The sequence below is a fragment of the Phascolarctos cinereus genome, unplaced genomic scaffold (genome assembly GCF_003287225.1).
Source record: "Phascolarctos cinereus isolate Bilbo 61053 unplaced genomic scaffold, phaCin_HiC Scaffold_4;HRSCAF=312, whole genome shotgun sequence".
In the NCBI taxonomy this organism is placed as follows: domain Eukaryota; kingdom Metazoa; phylum Chordata; class Mammalia; order Diprotodontia; family Phascolarctidae; genus Phascolarctos; species Phascolarctos cinereus.
The window spans coordinates 95,292,599-95,315,603 of NW_027555847.1; the positions used below are offsets into that span (position 1 = coordinate 95,292,599).

At 41.9% G+C, this 23,005-nt stretch overlaps 1 protein-coding gene across 4 annotated transcripts in view; it reads left to right on the forward strand.

The window, feature by feature from the left end:
* The first annotated feature begins 6,770 nt into the window (after positions 1 to 6,770).
* CARD19 (caspase recruitment domain family member 19) overlaps positions 6,771 to 23,005 on the forward strand; it is a 39,253-nt gene continuing 23,018 nt past the window's right edge. For 2 of the 4 annotated variants that reach the window (XM_020999064.2, XM_020999063.2), the window contains exon 1: positions 6,772 to 6,886. In XM_020999064.2, coding sequence (XP_020854723.1) covers positions 6,880 to 6,886 — 7 coding nt within the window. In that variant the 5' untranslated portion in view covers positions 6,772 to 6,879. Of the gene's footprint in view, positions 6,887 to 23,005 lie in introns of all 4 variants that reach the window. The other 2 variants (XM_020999062.2, XM_020999065.2) reach the window with 2 other exon arrangements.

Below are 23,005 nucleotides of genomic sequence, written 5' to 3' on the forward strand. Positions count from 1 at the left end.
GGCTTTGGTTAGTATTCAGACTGAGTTTACCTGGGATAGAATGAAAATGGTGAAAATTTCTGTCTCTACTTCCCCCCACCCATTTTTCAGAAAAGGGAGACTGAGTGAAAGAGAGTGACTTACTCAAGATCACATGAGTAATTAGTAATTAAGGAAGTACTAGAATTTAGGGTGAGGGTTTATCAGTCTGGAGACCCTGACTCACTCTTGCTTTGCATACGTAGTGATTAATGGAAATTCTCTCAGTCTCTTCTGCGGATATGGAAGGCAGGTCAATGGCTGACCTTCCATTGGATGCACCAAGAGGGTATGAGTGGGGCTCTTGTAGTCCACTGAACATTAGCCTGGACTCACTTTGCATCCATGCTTCAAGTTGCTGCTGTTCAATCATGTCCAACTCTTCATGACCCCATCTGGGGTCTTCTTGGCAGAGACACTGGAGTGGTTTGCCATTTCCTTCTCCAGCTCATTTGACAGATGAGAAAACCAAGACAAACAGAGTTAAGTGACTTGCCCAGGGTCATACAGCTAATAAGTCTGAGGCCATATTTGAATTAAGGAAGATAAGTCTTCCTGACTCCAGGCCTGGCACTCTATCCACTGCACTATCTAACTGTCCCAAGGCTCTTCAAGGACACTAGTCAAAATGACAAAAGACAAGGTGACAACCAAAGACTCTGAAAAGAGCACTGAATCTGGAGATAGGACAAGTCAGGAGACCTAAGCTCCAGTCATCCCTCAACAGCTAACTACATACAAGTGTGGCCTATCCTTTTCTGCTTCTTAGCAAGTCACTTTCTCTCCATACCTTACTTTCTGCCTTTGTTAAATGGGGGTAACAACCCCTGATTTGGCTCATTCATAGAGTAATTATGAGGATCCAATGAAAAAATAAATATGAAAAGGTTATAGGAACATAAAGACATTATTAATGTTTGTCTTCCAGCCTTCATCTAAGGCTAACATGGTAAGATGAAAAGAGTGATGTACATGGAGTCAGCAAACCCGGGTTAAAATTTTGACTCTTCAACTTACAATGTGTATGACCTTGATCACTCTGGGCCTCAGTTTCCAAAATGTAAAACAAAGGCAACAGACTAGGTCAGAAGTGTCAAACACGAAGTCTGTGGGTCACCCGTAGTCCTAAATACAGTCCCAAATCAGATTAAAATGGAATTGGGAAATAGTTAACAAAATAAAAAAAATATAATAAAACATAGATAATGTTAATACGTAGTTTTCTAAGTCAACACGTGGCCACAGAGATCCTCACATACAGTTGTTTTTATTTGAGTTTGAAACCACTGGTCCAGATGACCTCAAAAGGTCAGTCTCCTTCTAAATATAGGACCACCTGAGTGCCACCTGGTTAAGCATCTTCACGGTAGGACCATCTAGTGCCACAGGGAACTTGTCCTGACACAATAGCTTCGTGGCTTCTACTGAAGAGAGAGGAAGTTTTTTTTTTAATTTTTTTATTTTTTTGCTTTTAGGCAATTGGGGTTAAGTGACTTGCCCAGGGTCACACAGCTAGTAAGTGTTAAGTGTTTGGTCTGAGGCCGGATTTGAACTCAGGTCCTCCTGACTTCAGGGCCAGTACTGTATCCATTGTGCCACCTAGCTGCCCCCAGTTTTTTAATAGTTACTTTAATTGCTTCCTTCAGTTTAGAAAATATGAACTCTAGACATCCACCTTCCTCAGTATTGACAATGCAGCTGTCTCGCCTGCCTCTCATCTCTGACCTGTATAAGAAATCAACGAGAACAAGCTTTTAATCCTTCCGTTAACACCAATGGGTCATGTAAGTACCAATTAAATGTGCCTATCTTGTGTTTTGGAACTCAAAATGAAGGCACAGAAGTTGTCGTCAGTTATTGGAATTAAAAGCAAATTTCGTTTTTAGAAAACATAAGGAATTTCTTTTAACAGCTAGCAACTCATAGGATGTCAGAGTTGGCAAGGATCTCAGAGATCACCTTGTCCAGCCCCTTTTCACTTCTCATTTTCTGAGGCCCAGAAGGGGAGAGACGCGATGAAAGTCACCAAGCAAATTAATGACAATTGGGAGTAGCCCCCGGCTCTCTTGATTCTATGTTGATTCTCTTTCCCCGCATACATGCTGAAGTGATTTCCGTTTTCCTAGATGTGGGAGGGACGTAAGCAGGTGGGAGCCGGAATCAGCTCGACAGGCTCTTGGATTATTCAGTTTTCTATGTGAGCGTTTTCACCCCAGAAATTGGGAAGTGTCACAAGACAGTGCTTGATGCACTGTTTTGTTAACTGACTAGACTCCAATAAGTCAATGTGAAAATGTTATTAATGCAGATTAAACATAAAAACAGTTTGTGCATTTTTAGAAAGCTGGTTGTTAAATATTTACCAGCATACCCCTGAATATAGGCCTGAATGACTTTTTTTAAAGTGCTAGATTTGGCACCAGTGGAGTAGGTTTCAAATCCTGTTTATACTGTATGACCTTGGAAAAGTAATTTAACCTTTCTGGGCCTCCCTTTCCTGCCCCGTAAAATGAGGTGGTTGGACTATATCAGGGGTTCTTAATCTTTTTTGTGACATGGACTCCTTTGGTGGCCTGATGCAGCCTGTGAACTGCTCAGAATAATGGTTTTAATGCATAAAACTTTTTAAAAGCGAGAGGGAGAGCAGCTAGATGGCACAGTAGATAGAGTGCTGGACTGGAATTCAGGGAAACTCATCTTCCTGAGTTCAAATCTGGCCTCAGATACTTACTAGCTAAATGACCCTGGGCCAATCATTTAACTCTGCTTGCCTCAATTTTTTCATCAGTAAAATGAGGTGGAGAAAGAAATGGCAAGCCAGTCTAGGATCTTTGGCAAGCCAGTCTAGGATCTTTGCCAAGAAAACCCCAAATGGGAAGAGTCAGACATGATTGAACAACAAAAAGTTTTGAAACATAGGATTGTAAAGGAAATCAAAGTTAATGAAAATAAAGATGTCATTTTTCCCCATCAAAGTTCATGGTTGCCCCGAAAACTATCTGTAGACTCCTTGAGGGCCTGTGCCCCCCCCCCCTTCCCAGCTCTATATTTCTGCTCCTTTGATTACTCAGGACACATTAGAAGGCTCAGCCTGGATTTACAATTCAAGTCATAGCTCAATTTTCAAGATCTCCACCTTTGATGAAAGAGTTCGGTGAGGTCAGCTTCCCATTATCCCAGGTACAATCACAAACAATTGGTGAATTTTTTTATGTCTGGGCTATCTTTGGATTTCTTAGCAACACTCTCTCTTCATCCTAAAGTCAGCAGGAGATTTGCTGGTGAATGACCTGGCCTTATTTGCTATTATAGCAGGAAATGAGAGGATGCTCCTCAGGAGGTGGAATGAGTCCATTGTGAGCTATTAGAGTGAGTACCTGCCCTTTGGCTGGCCTCAGCGAGCATGCCCAGGGACACACAGCCTTGATACCTGGTCCTTCTAAAGCTGAGCCATCTTGCCTTGTTATTCCGCTCCATGCCACAGGATGCTAAAGTATCTACCACCCCGGCATCTGTTACAACTGGGCGTAGGATTAGAATACCAGGATCCTGGATCCTGAGAGTCCATCTAATCCAACCCCCTTAATATGCAGGTGAGGAGACAGGCTGAGAAACTTGCAAAAGGTCACAGAGAAGGGAGGCCTTGAATCCACATCTGATTCCTCAGCCTTTGTTCTTCCTACTGTCCTAATCCTTGCTCTGCTACAAGACCTTGGCAAATCCCTTCTCTTCTCACTTTCCTCCTTTGTACGATAAAAAGGCCGAATTAGATGGTCACTAAGGCTTCCCTTACACCTCCAACAGCCTATCTTTTTCTGTTAGGACTCCAGACTCCACCCCTGACCCCCCTGACCCACATACCAGCCCATGGGTGGAAACACAATGTCACTATCTGACCTAACATGGCATAATTTGGTGAGAATGCTGGTGCCTCCATCCACCCAGACCTGAACTTGTGTGGCAAAGTAAGGTGAGGAAGCTCATTCTCTGGACCCTTTTATGAATGCACCATTTAATACTCCAATAATGACCGCCAATGATGCCCTCAGCTTTATTTACAAGCTCCTCAGTGTGCCTATTGGGCCATGCTCTGCTTCTAGCAATAGAGTGGAAAAAGTACTGCATTTGGAGCCACAGGACCTAGGCCTATATTCCAGCTTTGCTACTTCCATTTTTATGACCTTGGACAAATCACTTCCTCCCGGTGGGCCTCAGTTTCTTCATCTATAAAATGAAGAGGGTGAACTAGAAGATCTCTAAGGTCACTTCCAACTTTAAATCCTATGATCCTGTTTTTTTTCCAGTTCCATGTCATCCTCTTTGGAGCAAGGCCATGTGACATGGGGGCAAAGAATTCTGGGCAGAGGGTCTTTTTCTTTTTTAATTTATTTTATTTTAAATTCAGGGAACAAAACAAGCATTTCCATAACACAGTGCAATACAAGAGATGTTTGCACATGAAACTGCAGATCTATCCTACGTAACTTGCTATTCCCTCCAAATATACAAGTTATCATGTAATTTTTTTCCCTTTTTTTCTTCCTTCCCTGCCCCACTCTACAGATGACTACCATTAGACACAAATAGGTATATACATGTAAAGTTATTCTACACATCTATTTATCAGTTCTTTTTCTGGATGCAGATAGTGTCTCACTTCATACGTCCTTTATTTTTAATTTGTCTATTTATAATAGTTAAAATTACTTAGTTGCTCAAAGTCATTCTAGAGTATTCTCTTGGCTGTGCTCACTTCACCCTTCATCATGTTATGGAAGTCTTTCCATGCCTTTCTAAGATCAATGAGCTCATCATTTCTTATAGCACAGTAGCATTCCATCACAATCATATACCACAATTTGTTGTTGGGTTCTAATAAATGGTTGTGTCCCTGATCTTGAGCAAATACCGTTACCATTCTGGGCCTCAGTTTTTTCATCTATGAAGACCGGAAGATCTTTAAGGTTTTTCTAGCTCTAATGTGTCTGCAAGGTTATATTCTCAGGAGGCATAGGAACCTTTCAACACCAGGGTAACATAGTGGACCCAGCTCAGAGCTAGAAGTCTGGAAACTCAGGTTCTAATCTTGGCTCTCCCCTGAAAATCTGTATGACTTTGGACACATCCCTGAGTCACTTCAATTTCCTCCTTTATATAAAGACAGGACAGGGCTAGATGATCTTTAAAGTACCTTCCTTCTCTATAGCCATAGGAGGCAACTAGGTGGTACAATGGATAGAGCACTGGCCCTCGAGTCAGGAGGACCTGAGTTTAAATCCAGCCTCAGACACATGATACTCACTTACCTGTATGACCCCAGCAAGTCACCTAACCCTGATTGCCTCACCAAAAAAAAAAAAATAAGTAAATAAAAATGCCTGTGGTTCTCTGTGGTCTTGAAGAGGTTGATTTTGTGGGAAATGTTGGAAGAGGGTTAACATAATCTTGTGTTCCCCAGATAGCTGCTTATGGAAGGGAGTTATTGCTTCCTTTTATCTTAAAAGGTTAATCTTTCATTATTTGGTGTTCCCTGTAATACTTTTTATTTATGAACATGTTACATGAAGTGGGTGTGTTCAGAGCATTCATGGCTCCTGGCCAAGGCCAGGGTTGGGCATCTCTTGGGTGTGGCTGCATATAGGCTGGTTTGGAAAAACTGACTCGTGTATAATCTTTTACTTATTTTGCCTTATTTAGCTTCCCCATTTTGAGCTAACTTCCCAAGTAGCCACATTCACCCTGGGCACCCTTACTCAGGAGGGCCTGTCTCTTCTTCTGAAGGCAAGACCTCTGGGTCTCCACTCTACCCAGATGGGGTGCTAGAGTTGGGATCAGGAAGGAGGAATTAAATGATCCCTGCTTAGCAAACCTGTTAATCCTAAAACTAGAAGGGTTGACAGAGTTCCAGCCTTCTGCCTGTCACAGGACTCCAAAGCACAGAATTCCTGATAAAAAAAAAAAAAGACTGTTGGGTAGTAGAAAGATCACTGGACCTGGGTTCCAATACCATCTTCAATACTTCCATCTATGTGGCTTTTAGCACACTTGGGCTCTGTAGGCCTCAGTTTCCATCTTTGTAACATTGAGAGACTTGACTTGATGGCTTTTGAGGTCCCTTCCATCTCTTACATTCTGACATTACCTTGCAAGGTAGCCTATTAATTGGTTGGACAGCTCCAGTTATGGAAAGTTCTTACTTAGACGTCCTTCTGAGCTGAAATCTAAGTCTAAGACGCCAATGAGTAGGCCACGGTCTGATTTCTCTCCTAGGGATGAGACATAGGTGCTGTGGAGTGTGTTTGAATCTTTCCGCTTTGGCAAGCTGGTAATGTCGATTCGGGAGCTGGGGTTTGGATGGGCAAAGAGAGAGAATGGGGTGGAGGGGAAGCTGGAAGTGCAGTAAGATGAGAAAGGCTGTAGACCGGTAGAGGGGACCTGGCGTGGCCGGACAGAGAAAGGCTGGAAAAGGAGGAGGGTTCAAGTAGGCCGGCTGATGCTTGTCTGGGAAGGGTTGGAGGCCGAGTACCTAAATTGGGGGATTGGGGATTGGATGGAGAAGAGGGCCGGGCTGAAGATCTGAGGGCAGTATCTCGAAGAGGGGTAACAGAGGGTAGGGCAGGGTCCTGGGGAGGGGGAGAAGCGTGGAGAGCAAGATCCCTGGAGGGCTGGGTCGACCGCGGTAATCCGAGGCCAGCTGGGGCGGGAGCCGGGGAGGCGGGGGCGGAGTCGGGGGCGGGGATCCCGCTGCCCCAGCCCGGCCCCACCCTGCCCATACTGGGAAGCCCGGGCCGGGACACAGGAAAGTCTGCGGGGCCGGCCCTGTCCGGCTCCTGAGCCGCTGCCGCTGCGGTCACCGTCACCATGTCAGGTCAGTGCAGCCTTCTTGGACTCAGCGCTCCCGCTGAGGACAGGGGAGCACAGGCAGGGGCTGGGCCCGGGCCAGGGGGTCCTTGGCCGGCCCTGGCAGAGCCCCTAGGGCCTGGGGATCGGGCCAGGGAGAAAGGAAAGGGAAGGGGCCGTAGTCCTAGTATCCCGCAGCGGCGCGCACGCTTGGCTGTGCGTGCGAGGTTTGTCTGTGTCCGATCCGGGCCCCCGGAGGAGGCTGGGTGGCTGTGGCGGTGGGGAGGAGGGGGCGGTGAGCGCCAGTTCTGGGAGGGGAGGGGGCAGTCAATGGAATGAGACTGAGCGTACAACCACCTCCCCTCACCCTGCACAGTCCCCGAGACAGGATCAATGTGCTCTGTCTAGAGGTGGCCGTCGCACGCCAGCAGCCCCCAGTGACCTGAGAGATGTTTTCAGTGGCCGGGGCCGGCTTGGAGTTTTCGTTTTGGTCAATCGAGCTTGGGCTAGGCACAGAGCCCGAGTGCATCCTTGGTACTGGCCTCGGGTTTTCTTGAGAATCCTTCTGCCAACAGGAACAGACAACTGTATCCGGAAAAGGAGAATTGGGTCTGACTCACTGCAGCCGTCAGGGTTTTCCCCTTGGCTGTTACTTAAAGTAAACATTTGTGAATATCAATGGCTTTCAGTTGTCAAACAAGTGACTTCCACCTTCTCTTCCTGAGGATATGCGTCTAGTAGAGTAAACTGCTGGACTTCTGTCTCTCACCTAGAGGGGATAATCAGCCTTGCTTTTTCTGGCCTCAAAGTGTATGCTTAGAAATTCAATAACTCTGGCCTCAAGCAACAGAAAGCTGACTTTTCCATTCTTCTGGGAAGAAACTTGTTGACTGAAAAGTTTTGGGAGAGTTATTAGAGTATAGTAAGTGTAAAACTGATATGGGGGAGGCAGTGCATGCAAATGTATATATCTATTGTGCTTCTTGAAATAGAGCTCAAAGGTTTTTTACATACGTAATCTCCCTTGATCTGAGATCTACAGCAGGGTTTCTTGGGTGTGTATGTGTGTGTGTGTGTGTGTGTGTGTGTGTGTGTGTGTGTGTGTGTACACCATGGACCCCTTTGGGAGTCTGGTAAAGTCTCTGAACTCCTAAGAATAATGTTTTTAAGAGCATAAATTAAATATCTAGGATTACAAAGGAAATCAATTATAATATTAAAAGTAAGGATTTATTTTCCTATCCAAATTCATGGACCCCCTGAAATCTACCCATGGACTCCAGGTTAAGAGCTCACCTGATCCAACCCTAACATTTTATAGATAAGGAAACTGAAACCTAGAGACTGTGTCTTTGTCCAAAGTTAGATAGAATTGAGATTTAAGCACAGGTCCTCTAACTCCAAATCCAGTGTTATGTCTACTATACCATGCTATCTTCATGGAATCACAGGTGGCATCACCCTTCTCCCAATCACCCAGGCTTGAAATCTTGGGGTGGTTCTTTCCCTTCCCCTTGGCACTTCTACCTAACTCAGTAGTCTGGAGGTGGGACAGTGTAATATTACTATCCTCATCTTAATGAGGAGCAGACAGCCTCAGAAAAAGTGAAATGAATTGCTGAAAATCATAAGGCCATTAAATGGGAGAGTTGGGATTCAAACCCAGGTCTTTGGTTTTTAAAACCTCTTTCTCCAGCCCCAACCTTGGCCATTTTTTAAGTACAGCTTCTGGAATAAAAAAAAATAAAATAAAATAACGCAACAGTCCTGAGACAGACGTAAAATCTTTTGCTTTGAGTGATGACATTCAACTGATAAGGAGAATGTTGGCTGGAGCAATCTTTATACTGCTTGTGGTTGGGACTGGGACTTCCAGGGGAAGATGGGGACCATCTCCTGAAACTCTCTGCAAGGACTCCACCCTTCTCCAGAGGGCAGATCTCTATTCATTGTTACACTGGCTAACCACCATGGTTTCTGTCTTTCTATCCTGGGATGGTGGGGATGAAGTACAGAGTGGAAAAAAAAAACAGTGGACAAGAAGTGCTTGCTCAGGCTCAAGCATGGTGATTACAGCTTGCAGGAGTCATATGCAGTTTGTAGTGCTGAAACTCCACCTCCTCCCCTCCCCCCACCAACGTTATTGACTGGGGGAATCAGATTACAAAGACAGAGAAAACCAGGTGACTTCCAGGCTCTGCTATTCCAGTTGTCAAAGCATGTTTAAGACAGCATGCAGCAAATACCCAGGAGTGTTGTTGAATTTAGATAAGAGTGAGTTGGTGCATGCCAGGTCCAACTCAGCTATTATCATCGTTTCTGTTAGCCGTCTTGGAGAGACTTTCACTGCAATGCTTCTGTAGACCAGTGGTTGTATCTAAGAGTTATTTAAGTTCATGAACCTGCTCATGAACTAGAGCCCAGCAAAGGAAATGCTTTCATGTACTAGTAATATTATTAATAATAACAACTCACCCCAACCTTGTCAGGGTAGGTGAGGCAAGCATTATTACCTATAGTTTACTGATGAAACTGAGGCTCTGAGGTGTTAATTGATTTGCTCAAGGTGGTATTTAAACCCAGCCTTCCCAACTCAAAAGAAAGCACTCATTCTCATTATACTAGGTTAACAAAGCTAAACAATATTAGTTGCTTTTTGTGGTTGGTTTTTTTTTAGTCGAGCCCTGCAACTAATGGTATATGGGATCCTTTCTTAAATTTTTCTTAAGTATTGTAGGAGTAAAGATAGAGTTAACAACTGGATTGCCTTTCCTGCTGAGGCATCAGGTTTGGGATTCCTGTAGCCAGAACTTGATGGCTGCCTCCATAGATGCCTGAGCCAGCTGTTCTTGACTGACACCCAAAGGGAAGAAGGCTAGCTAGGCCCTCAGTTGGCATCTTCTATATTAATGACATTCAAGGAAAAAATACTTTAAAAGATGCACATTATGTTAGGTGTATCAGGTTTCTTCCCCTTCCCTCATCCCTCCCAAAAGCATATATGTTCCTCAACTTGTTCTCTCCCCTCCCATTTGTACTGGCAAGAGTGTGAGGCCTCGGTGCTAGTCACTAACTCACTCTAGGACGATGGCCAGGACCCCTCAACGGTCCCTTTGCCAGCAGTTTGCTCACCTGTAAAGTGAAGGCTTGATCTCCAAGGTTCCTTCCAGCACTACCTTTCCATATTGTTCTACTGGGGTGGTACATTGAAGTACAGGCTTCTTATGAGCCCAGAAAGCCTGTCAGTACTCTTTCAGCTCTGACATTCCATTCAACAACTATGGTTAAGTACTAACCATGTGTGTAACCTTGTGCTGTCTCAGGAAGACAAAGACAAACAGAACTGCAACATGTATCTGAAGAGTATGATACAATGTAATAAAAAAGAATAACAGCTATTATTTATATGGAGCTTTAAGGTTTGCAAAGCACTTTACAAATGTTATTTTATCATCACAACAATCCTGGGAGGTAGGGGCTATGATTATCCCCATTTTGTGGATGAGGAAGCTGAGGCAGATAAATGAAGTAAGTTATCCAAGGTCTCACGGTATCTGGGACTGGATTTGAACCCAAGTCTTCCTAACTTCCAGCAGTCTAGCGACTGTACCTAGTTCTGATAAATCTGGAGAGATGTGGTTTAGATAATAATACAGAGAGGTGGATTCCAAATTGGCCAGGTGCATTGGTGTAGTGGATAGAGTAATGGCAAGCAAGTACTTAGGTTCTGTGGTGGGCACTGGGGATACAAAGAAACAAAAGACAGTGCCTGCCCTCAAGGAGTTTACACTCTAATGAGGAAAGATAACACAAAATGAAGCTGGGGGAGGGGAACATTAAGGGATAATACTGAAGTCCAAAAAGGCAGAAGCACAACCAGGAAGAGAAGAAAAGTTGGCAGGTCTGAGCCCCTTCCCAAAATGAAGGAACTGGGATGGGACCAGCTTGGTAGATGAATATTCAGGGTGAGAAGCCTCTGGGGAGGATGAATCTCCCAGGTCATCTTCAATGCTGAGGGAGGATCCAGAATGAGCCTGACACATGTTCAAATCACACCTCTGATACTTAATAATCGTGTGACTATGGACAAGCAACTTCTTTGAAACTCAGTTCCTCATCTGTAAAATGGGGATAATAATGCAGGTAGTACCAATCTGACAGGATTGCTGTTAGGCGAAGATGAGATAATGGACATAGAAGATTTTGCAAACCTTAAGGTGCTATATAAACACCAACTAATAGGACATAGAAGATTTTGCAAACCTTAAGGTGCTATATAAACACCAACTAATAATACAGGGTGTCAACTTGGAGAGGGGCCTCCAATGGAATGCTCCAAGGATGTGGGCTTGGTCTTGTGCAACATTTTTTTAAAATCTATGACTTAGATAAAGGCGTAAGTAGTTTGCTTATCAGATTTGCCAGTGACATAAAACTTGGAGAAATAGCTTCAACATGTCTAATGAAAGAGTCAGAAGCCCACACAATCTCTACAGGCTAGAATGTGAGGTGGGATCTAAGTTAGGTAACCTTTAGTAGGATTAAAAGTGAAGTCTTTCCCTTCAATTCCAATGACCAATTTTACAGGCACCAGAGGAGGGAAGTACAGCTAGAGAGCAATTCTGCGTTTGTGGCAGGCATAATAACAGGGATTCCCTGTCTGGTATGGTTTGAACTAGTCGTTCTTTCAATTCCGTGAGTTATCAGGTGAAACACAATAAGACATTTAAGGAGAGATCATTTTCATTTGGGGGAATCAGAGAAGGCCTTATGGAAATGATGGCCCTTGAGCAAATGCTTCAAGGAAAATCTGGATTTCAGCCGATGAGACAGGGACATGTTCCAGGCGTGTGAGATCGCCTGCCTGTCCAAATGCACAGTGACACAGAGGGCGAAGAATAAGATAAGGAAATAAGCAAAATAACAACAGTAACAATTGACTTTATATAGAGCTTTAAGACTAGTAACATTATTTCATTTGATCCTCACAATAACCCCATGAGGTAAATATTACAGGTGCTGTTATTTCCCATTTTACAGATACAGAAACTGAGGTTAAGTAACTTGTTCATATTCCCATAGCTAGTAAGTGTCAGAAGTGGGATTTGAACCTGGTTCTCTCATATATTCAAGCACAGTTATCCTTTCCACATCACCACTTTCCCTATCACACAGTTTCAATATATTGGGGTCAGCATAAGAAATTAAATAAGAAATGTGGGGGAGTTTTGCAGAAGCCACAGCTGACATGTGGAGGTCAGCAAATGACACAGAAAATGTTCTGAAATTCAGAAATGTACAAAATATATGTATAGTATTGTATAATATCAACCCAAATTGTACAATAAGGTACTACAAATACCCTATAAAAGAAAAAGAAAAAAATTCAGCCATCTTTTCTGGTACAAAGGGGGTGCCAAAATTTTTTACATGGATTTTCCAGATCACAAGGGTGCCACACCCCTAACCCTGGCAATGTGAAAAGGATACCTGTGTAGCACCCTCTTCACACCGCTACGTTGCATATTGGTAGTAGCAATCCAGTTTGGCTGTAGTGCAGGGTGTATGAAGAGGATAGGGTGAAATAAGTCTGGAAGGGCAGGTTGGATACCTTGTGTTCCTGATCCCATCTGCCTAGGTGGAAGGGCAGACCTCCAATGAGCTTCAGCAAAGCTGGCCATTTAGAATGAGCCTGGAAGAAAAATGTTGACTCATTGGATGGCTGGTCTGTTTTTACATAGGATTTTGCTCCTGTCCCGTGTGCTACTTGTTCAATCAGGAACCAGGCGTCACATGCTCAGGTCTCACGTTTCTCATGCTAGAACACCTGCTACTGTATGCAGTTGGCCTGTGACAAGCCAGAGGAGGAAGACCAGAAGAAGACTAGAGACCATTCCACATATGTTGAAGGAAGTGGAGATGTTCAGCGTGGAGAAGAGAAGAGAAGACATGGGTGACTCGAGCCCTGTCTTCAAGTATTTGAAGAGCTACTATGTGAAAGACATTTTAACTCGTTTCATTGGGCAACATGTGGCAGAACTAGGACCAAAAGAGAATCACAGGGAGGCCGATTTAGGCTCAAGATCATGTAGCTTATAATATGTAGTCAGTGATTAATAAATGCATTTTCATTTATTCAAGAACAAAACATTTTGAAATAAGAGATAGTGATTTCATTGGTATAGTGAACTCCCAGGGGGAGGAAACCTCTTCTACCACTGCAAGTCAGCACCTTCTCTGCAACTTACAGTCCCAGAGTTGCCCAGAGCACTGACACAAGAGGCAAATTGCCCAGAGTCACACCCATACCCAGCACATGGCAGAAGCCAAACCTGAACCCAGATCTTCTTGGCTTCAAGACTGGGTTTTCTTCCATCATACTATTTGTTGTTCAATCATGTGCAACTCTCCATGACCCTATTTGGGGTTTTCTTGGCAAAAATACCGGAGTGGTTTGCCATTTCCTTCTCCAGCTCATTTTACAGATGAGGAATGGAGGTAAACAGGGTTAAGCGACTTGCACAGGGTCACACAGCTAGTGAGTGTCTGAGGCCGGATTTGAACTCATGTCTTCCTGACTCTACATCTGACACTCTACTGTGCCACCCATTATACCATGCTACCTCTCAAAACATCTAGATCTGTCTAAAAGTAGAGTGGGCTACCTGATAAGGTTGTGAGTTCTCCGTTCCTGGAGGTGTGCAAGCAGGACCTGAGTAGCCCCTTATCTGTGATATTTTTAGGGAAGTTTCCTGCTCAGTTAAGGGCTGTACTACATGAAACTCTGGGCTGCCTTCCAGCTTTGAAATTCTAGGATTCTACATCTGAGTTCTCTGATAGTAGACTTTAGCTTGTGATAGTCAGCCTAAGAATGGTTTTAAGATGCTTTAGTGTTCCTGTCTTTCCATTTGAACGAGGTCATCCTCAAAACCAGTATTTTAGGGTATTGCCCAACACTCTTCCCTCCTTCTCTATTGCTGTTGCCCTCCACACAGTGCCTGCCATATGCAGGGCCTCTTCTCTTCTCCAGCTCCTAACAAGCAAAGCCTATAATCTGGGAAATGGTTTGGGGGTCCTTGCGTTGGAACCCAGAGGAAATTTTGAATGGTTTGAATTATTTCAAACCAAATGCATTTACTGGAGTGGCCACAAACTATCCTTGCCCTGAGTTTGTACCTGATTATTTCAAAGTCTCATAAAATATCTGAGCTGGAAGGGATCTTAGAGGTCATATAGATCAACCCAGTTATCTCACTGTTAATAATAATTTTAGAGTTAGCATACCTCAGTGGATAGAATGCCAGCTTCTAACTCAGGAAGACCTAGATTCAAGTACCACTTCAGACAAATTTAGTCATTATGTGATCCTGGGCAAATCACTTAAACTCTTGGGGCCCAGGCAGTTCATTGAGACAATATGTTGCAAAACAGAGATCTACATTGTTAGAGGGTGTTTCCTCAACAGAGTTCCACACATGACAAAAATCATAGGTCCAGAAAAAATTAACTAAGATAATTTATTTCTGTCCCTTTTTTAAATTTAATTTTTTTTTACAATCAACAAAGATCCATTTTCTCTCCTCCTACCACAAAAAAAAAACCCAAAACAAAACCCTGGTAATAAATATGCATAGTCAAGTGAAAAATAATTTCTCACATTGGCCATGGCTTAAATACATACATACATACATATATATATATATATGTATGTATGTATGTATGTGTGTGTATACATATACACACATACATACATATTTGTATATGTGTATATATGTATGTATATATAGACACACACACATACATACATATGTCTCATTCTGCACCATCATTTCTTTTTCAGGAAGTGAGTAGCAAGCTTCTCATCAGCCCTCTGGAATTTCCAACAGTCATTGTATTGATCAGAATTCTCAAGTCTTTCAACATTGCTAGTTTTTACAAGTATGCAGCATACTCTTCTTTTGGTTCTGGTCACTAAAGTTCATCCAAGTCTTCCCAGTTTTCTCTGAAAAAATCCTTTCATCATCGTATTCTACAATAGTATTCCATCACATTCATACACCAGAACTTGTTCAATCATTCCCCAATTGATAGGTAGCTCATAAATATTAATATGACCATTATCGAAACTATTAATGTTATTGTTGTATGTTAATTATTAATATGGTTCTTGTTTGTATTAATGAGCAACGTGGATGTTATTGATGTGTTAATTGTTAAGAGTTAATATCATCATTATTAAGAGCCAGCCTTTACATAGTGCATTAGGGTTTACAGAGCTCTTTATGTGTTTTGTCTCATTTCATCCTTACAACAACCCTGTGAGTTCAGTAGTGCATTTCCATTTCACAGATGAAAGTACTGGACTTCAGAAATGTAAAATGACTTGATTGAGACCATACAGTGGTAGAACTGGGATTAGAACCCAGGTTTTCGTTGGTCAAGATTTCCTGTGGCATCTTAAATAACATAGGTTACTAAAATAACATTCAGCAGCATATTTAGGAGTAAAGAGTGCAACAAAAGTCTATAGTTCTAGGTATTGTGCTCCAGGAACTGGGGATACAAATAAAAAAGTGAGATATTCCTGCCCTCAAAGAGCTTACATTCTATTAAAGGGATATACCCGTGTTTACAGATAAGTAAATGTGGAATAGATACAAAATAAATACAAAGTAATTTTTAATGGGGGTGGGAAGAGGAAACAACAAACAACTGGGGAAATCAGGAAAGGTCTCTTGAAGGAGGTGGTACTTAAGCTGAGCCTGGGAGGGGTTCTAAGAGGTGGGGATGAAAGAGCTTTCCAAGGATGAGAGCCCAGCCTGTGTAAAGGTATGGAGACAGCCTATAGAATACTGTAGCAGAGGAACCAGATGAAAATGTAACTGAGAAGAAAAAAACCTATGAAAATGTATCTGGGAAATGTTTAACAAAATAAATAAAAATACAATACAACATAGATAATGTCAATTTGGGCTTTTCTAAATCAATATATGGCCTGCAGGAATCTGTTTTCGTTTGAGTTTGACACCACTGTTGTATAGGAGAAAAAGCACATAGGCCAATTGATTGGAATGCAGAGTTTGTGAAAGGAAATAATATGTAATTTGCCTGGGTTATAAGTGGCTTTCAATCCCAAAGAGAGGAATTTATATTTTACCCTACGGGCAATGGGGAGCCACCGCAGCTTCTTAAGCTGAGGGGTGACATGGTAAGACCTGTGTTTCAGGAATATCAATTTGGCAGCTATGTGGATATTGAAATGGAAAGGAGAGAGACCAAAGGATTGTGGAAAACAAGACTATAGCCAATCAAAAAGTAATCAAAAAGTACTTGTTAAGCTGTGTGCCAGGCACTGAGCTGAAACAGTGCCTGTCCTCAAAGAGGGGAAAACAACTTGTACGGGTATAAGTAAATACAAAATATAGAAAAGTAAATACAAAGTAACTGGAGGCACAAATATTGAGGTAACATTTGTGTAAATTACCACCAACCTCTCTTCTGTAGTGGATTTTTGGAAGGAGTGGATTAACATGAAGAAATAGCCTCTTTTAAGGACTGCCTCCTCTGCATACTCACATAGGACAAATCCCTATAGAATTTGGGGCTAAACCTGGAGAGAATCACTTCTCTTAGCTTCTCCTTGAAGCTTCTAACAACATTCAGAGCACAGAAATAGGACAGAAGCAAAAAAAAAATCATGAATCTGGAACACAAGATCCCCCAAGGAATAAAAACAGACAACAAAGCTGGATTTCAGGGTAACGGAGGTGGGGAAGGGGAGGTGGGGGGAGCACTTCTTCTAGCAGAACTAATCATTGAAGAACTCTCCTCCAAAACAGTGAGCAGTCCCATCAGGCAGTCTGGGCCACCTTTCAGCGGGATGAGAGCTAATGTGGCTGAACTGATTCCGAACTCTTCATAGGATATTCTTAAACAGCCAGAAGATAGAGAATCACTCCCTTTGGTGAACTGGTACCAGTGTCCTTGGAGGCTCCAATCAAATAACAGGCTTAGTTCTGGGTGAAGGAGCCCCACCATTGGGCTTGACAAATCCTGAATGACACCTAGCAATTTCATTGTGGCAGGCAGCAGGGTACAAGGACTGACTTTGGAATCAGAGGACCTGGGTTTATATCCCACCTCTGATGCTTCCTGTGTCATCTTGAGTAAGTCACTTAACCTCTCTCAGCCTCAGTTTCCTCATCTATAAAATGGGGGGCTGGACTAGATAGTCTCTGAGGTCTGCGATCTTATGACTTGCTAATTTGTTTTAGTGTATTCTCACTTGGAATTATACTCTCATGCCTGTCACGTTTTCTATTCATTCATGTTCATGTTTTTACCATTATGATACCTTAGGAGAAAAACAAGAGCCCCAAATAGGAAAGCAAAGGGCAGGCAGATGGGCATCTATCTGAGGGCTCAGCAATGCCACACCTGTTATTTACACACACACACATACAACTTGTTCCAGCTGCATGCCCTGCAGGCTCTTGACTGGAGAGGGCACTAGGATTCCTCCTTGCCCCAGATTACCCCTAGCCTATTTATTCATTCTTCGTGACCCTAATTTGTGTCTCTTTCTAGAGTCCAGAACTTATGCGCTTTGGGGATACCTTGCCTGTTGTTCGTTTTTAATTTGCCTTTTGTTTTTCATTTCTTGAAAACTAAAACATTCATTAGACACATTAGATATTGAGGTTGGCAACTGTATGCAAAGCACATTTGTCGGGCTCTGTCCCACAGTCCACTGGTTCAACAGTTTTTCTCCACTCATTCTGCGTGGCATAAATGTAACCAAATGCAAAGAAGTTACTGTTGGATGCTGATTATATGTCCACCTCTCGTATTTCTTATACATCTAAAACTACTCCTGTTGCTGCTTCCTCTACATTTGGGCAGCTGGTTATGGCTGCCACCTTTCTTCTTCCTGGAGTAGTCCTTATCAAAAAGCTATAGTTTTTACTAGGTTTCTACACTAAGACAATTAAAGATAAAAAAGGACCCAAGTATACAAAAATATTTTAACAGCTCTTTCTGTTGTATTAAAGAACTGAAAAACTAAGGGGATGCGCATCACACAGGCAATGGCAGAACAAATTCTGGTGTATGAATGTATTGGAACACTACCATGTTGTAAGGGATGACAAAAGAAACGGCTTTAGAGAAACCTTGGAAGATTGTATGACTTGATGAAGGATGAAAGGAGCAGAACCATGAGAACAATGTATACAACAACAACAACATTTTAAATACAGATAACCTGGAAGTATTTCAGAGCTCTGATCAGTACAATGACCAAGCAAGACTAACCAAGGCATAAATTTATGGATATGGCAATATGAGGATATTTTGCCTGACTATGCATATTTGGGTTTTTTTTCTTTTCTTATCTTTCTTTTTTTTGGGGGGGGCTAGGCAACTTGGGGTTAAGTGACTTTCCCAGGGTCACACAACTAGTAAGTGTTATGTGTCTGAGGCTGGATTTGAACTCAGGTCCTCCTGAATCCAGGGCCAGTGCTCTATCCACTGTGCCACCTAGCTGCCCTGACTGCATGTTTGTTACAAGAGTTTTGCTTTTATTTTTATTTTTCAATGGGGCAGGAGGAGTAGAGGTAGAAGGGAGAGATGGCCTGGCAATAGGGTTACCAAAAGCAAAAAGAGGATAACTGAAGTATTTTTTAATGTACAGAACAAAACAGAAGGAAACACAGACTAGCACAACAGCTTTGAAAGTTACATGTTGAATTTATTATATACCTAAAGGGAAAAACAAGTTGCAAGTAATAGAGATTTACAACTTCATGTATTATTCTCTTTTCTTGTTTTACTTTGTATATGAAAATGCTCACCTTATTTGTTTTTTAAGTTCTGAATTAAAAAAAAAGAAACTTTAAAAAAAAGAAAGAAAAGTTCCCAGGTATGTTCTGGAGGCCAGCCAGAGTGATGGAGATGTTTAGATGGGGTAGGGTGTGATTCTTTCCATTCCAAAGCCACACTAATGTGTATACCAGGTAACTTGGTCTCAGAGCTTGGCAGAAAATCTAGGTCATATGCCTGTTGACTTAACCTAAATTTTCATGCCTTCCCATAACCTTTCTGTGAGAAGGGTGCACGTTTAACTGTTCCTAGTAGCCAATTGTTTCTCCCCATAAAAGAGATTAATTGATTAATCAAGTATGCAAAAAATGAGATGGAGTCTGAAACCTGGCCATTCATTCAGTGGTATTGAGTGGCAGGGCACTCAGTGAAGTCAATAAGTGTTTATAGACTATAGACCCACTTGGTCTAGGCTTGATGATTCAAAGGATCATAGGATTTAGAGCTGATAGGGACTTTAAAGATCACCTAGTCCCCTTCCTCTTATTTCGCAGATGAAGAAAATTTGTTGTAAAGAAGTTAAGAAACTTGCCCACAATCATATGGGGAGTAATAAGAGCTGGGATTTGAACAATCTTTTAACTTCAAATTGAGGGCTCTTTTCTCAGGTTAGATCACATGATCAAGTTCACATGGGTCTGTTAGCTTTGCTCTATTTTATGGCCAGAGCCATGCCTCTAGCCCCAGCCAGCACCTCCCAGATGTATGTATCTGTTTCCAGTTGTATCTGGACAAAAAAATGTGGAGAAGTAGGTGTAATGCATCCTTCCTTCAAGTGCTACAGTTCAGAGTGTTATTTTGGAAGTGGGTCTGTAGTCTATAAAGAAGATAACAGCCACTATCAGAGAATTATGGAACTTTATTATTGGAAAGGACTGTAGAGACCACATAATCCAATGCCATTATTTTACAATAGAGAACACTGAAGCTCCTAAAGAGAAAAGACTTGAACAAAATCACGTGAAGAGTCAGTGGCAGACCTGGAACTAGAACTCTGGTCTTCTACTTTCAGTTCATTGTACTTTCTACCACAGCACAGTCTCTCTCAATTCAGGGTGTATAGATGGATGTATTGAAACCATGTATTAAAACCTCAGAGAGGCAATGAGTAAATATGCAGAAAGAGACACATATCTTTGGGCGTGGCCAATTTGGAGAGTTGTTTAGCTTGACTCTCCATATTTCTTACAAGGATTTTGTTTCCTTTTTTTTTCCTTCAGTAGTGGTAGATGGGAGGGAGGGAAAATAAATACTTGTTAATTGAAAAAATACAATTTAGTTTAAAAGCTATATAGTGGAACCCAAAGGCAAATGAACATGGTTCTTTATTATTATTTATAACCTCCCTAGAGAGAGTGGCTGAACTTCATGAAACAATGTTGTTTAGAGATCAATTAAAGAATTTGGAATGTTTAGGTACAAGAAGAGAAGAATGTGAATTCTCTTTTAGAATTTTAAGACCTGTCTCCTAGAAGAGAATCAGACCTTGGCCCCAGAGGGCAGAACAGGGAGCAGTGGGTAGAAGTTGTAGAGATGAAGATTTTAGCTCAATATAAGGAGACCTTCCTAATGATTCAAGCTGCCCAAAAGGAGGATGGGGGATTTCATAATTGGGTGGCTTAACTCTTCCTAGGCATGGCCTTTGGAGGTTTGGTTTGAACAGCAGCAGCCTCAGCAGCAGCAATAGCAGAGCAAAAAGTAAAATAGATAAGATTTATCCAGAATGCTACCATTCTGAAAGGGAAGAGCAGGAAGGTGATTAGTAAGGCAAGTGTGAATTCTAGTCCTCCAAGAAAAACAGCAATGAGTCTTTTCCTGGCTCTTCCCCCTCACCCACTTCTTTCACCTTGCTCCTAAGGGACCCATTACCCCTCCTTACCCCCTTTGATGGGCTCTTAACATGGTAGAATCCACACCTCTTTCAGCATAGCACCAAAAACCTGAGTTTCCTTTATTCTGAAAATATAATTAACAAGTGAAATACAAGAACTGGAGGGCACTTTAGAGATCATCTATTCTAGTCATTCATACTCCCTGTTCTAAGATGGTTAAATTGAGACCCTGAAATGAATCATAGAATTACTGGCTTATAGTCAGAAGGAACCATAGAGGTCATCAAATCCAACCCCATCATTTTACTAATGAGGAAGCTTGATGGTTCAGTGGTTAAAGCACTACACTGGGAGTCAGGAAGACTGGAGTTCAAATTTGGCCTCGGACACACTTGCTAACTTCAGACTAGCCTCAGACACTTACTAGCTATGTGACCCTAGGCAAGTAACTTAATCTCTATGTGCCCCAGTTTTCCTCATCTGTAAAATAGGAATAATAATATCACCTACCTCCTAGGGTTGTTGTGAGGATGAAATGAGATCGTATTTGTAAAGCACTTTGCAAATTCTAAAGTGCTACGTCAATTTTGTTGCTGTTCAGCCATTTTTACTCATGTCTGACTCTTCATGACCCCATTTTGGGTTTTCTTGGCAAAGATACTGGAGTGCTTTGCCATTTCCTTCTCTAACTCATTTTACATATGAGGAAGCTGAGGCAAACAGGATTAAGTGACTTGCCAGGGTCACATAACCAGTAAGTATTTGAGGCTGGATGTGAAGCCAGGTCTTCCTGACTCCTCTAGTCCTGACATTCTAACCACTGTACCACCTAGCTGCCCCCCTGCTACGTCAATACTAGTTATTATTATTAATATTATCATGAAGTTGAGGCTCAGAGAGATTAAGTGATTTTTCCCAAAATTGCACAGTTAGTAAATTTCTGAGAAAAGATTCAAACCCAAGTCTTCTTGACTCTCTGTCCTATTCTCTGCCCACTATGCCTTACCATGTTTACTGTTTAAAAGGAAAAGGGTTTGCTCAGGGTCAGGAATCTAGGAAGTGGCTAAGCTGAGACTAGACCCCAAATCATCTTACTATCAGTCCAGAGTGCTTTCTATGACACCACATTGTTGATAATAATCATAATAACTGAGATTTATATAGTGCTTTAAGGTTGCAAAGCACTGAGGTGAGAGTGACATTTTTCCATAGCCAGCACACCTTGGTTTATAGTAACTCTAAAGACTCATCAGTCCCTTTTTTTGAACCTGATTTCACTGAGGTTATCTAATCTTCAACCCATTCTGTTATCTGTCTTTTCCACACCATTTATCATCAACTCTGAATGGGGCTCACTGGCCTATTTGGTCTATTTATTCTAGCCTTGTTTCAATAAAACTAACACTGTGTGAAAAGATTGTGCCTCAGCTTAAAAACCATTTTGTTCTTTTGGGTAGAGGAAGAATCCTTAGTGACAGAGCTAAGATTCAGGACTGACAATTTATATCTCTTGGTTCTGAATTTTTTTAAAGAAAATAATTTTTTATTTTGCCCAATTACATGTAAAAACAATTTTAACCTTTTTTTTTTTTACATTTTGGGTTCCAAAGTCTCCCACTTTCCTTACCCTCTCCCCTCATTGAGAAGGCAAAAAATTTGATAAAGGTTGTATATGTGCAGTCATGCAAAACATATTTCCATATTAGTCATGTTGTAAAAGAAAACATGGACCAAAAAATTAAAAAAACCCAAAACAAAACACACCAAAAAGCCCCCAAGCCAAGAAAAATAAAGTTAAAAAACCCCCCAGTATGTTTTCATCTGCATTCAGATTCCATCAGTTCTTTCTCTGGAGATAGATAGTATTTTTCATCATATGTCTTTCAAAATTGTCTTGGATCTTTGTATTGCTGAGAATAGCCAAGTTATTCATAGTTGATCATTGTACAATATTGCTCTTACTGTGTGCAATGTTCTTCACTTTGCATCAGCTCGTATAAGTCTTTTCAGGTTTTTCTGAAATCAGCCTGCTTGTCATTTCTTGTAGCACAATAGTATCCCATTACATTCATATACCACAACTTGTTCAGCCATTCCCCAGTTGATGGGCATCCCCTCAATTGCCAATTCTTTGCCACCACAAAAAGAGCTGCTGTAAATATTTTTGTACATATAGGTCCTTTTCCTTTTTTTTTTTTTAAATCTTTTTGGGCTACAGACCTAGTAGTGGTATTGCTGGGTCAAAGGGTATACATAACGTTATAGACCTTAGTCCTGAATTTAAAGGCCATCATGGTTTATAAAGTTTGTGTCTTCCCCTGCAGCATGTGGGGTAGCAGGATTCCACTTGATCTCTTTAGGCTACAGCTTTATAGGCAATTTAAGACTAGTACCTTGGAAAGAGAAGTCTCAAAGGGAAGTGCCCAGGACTTGGT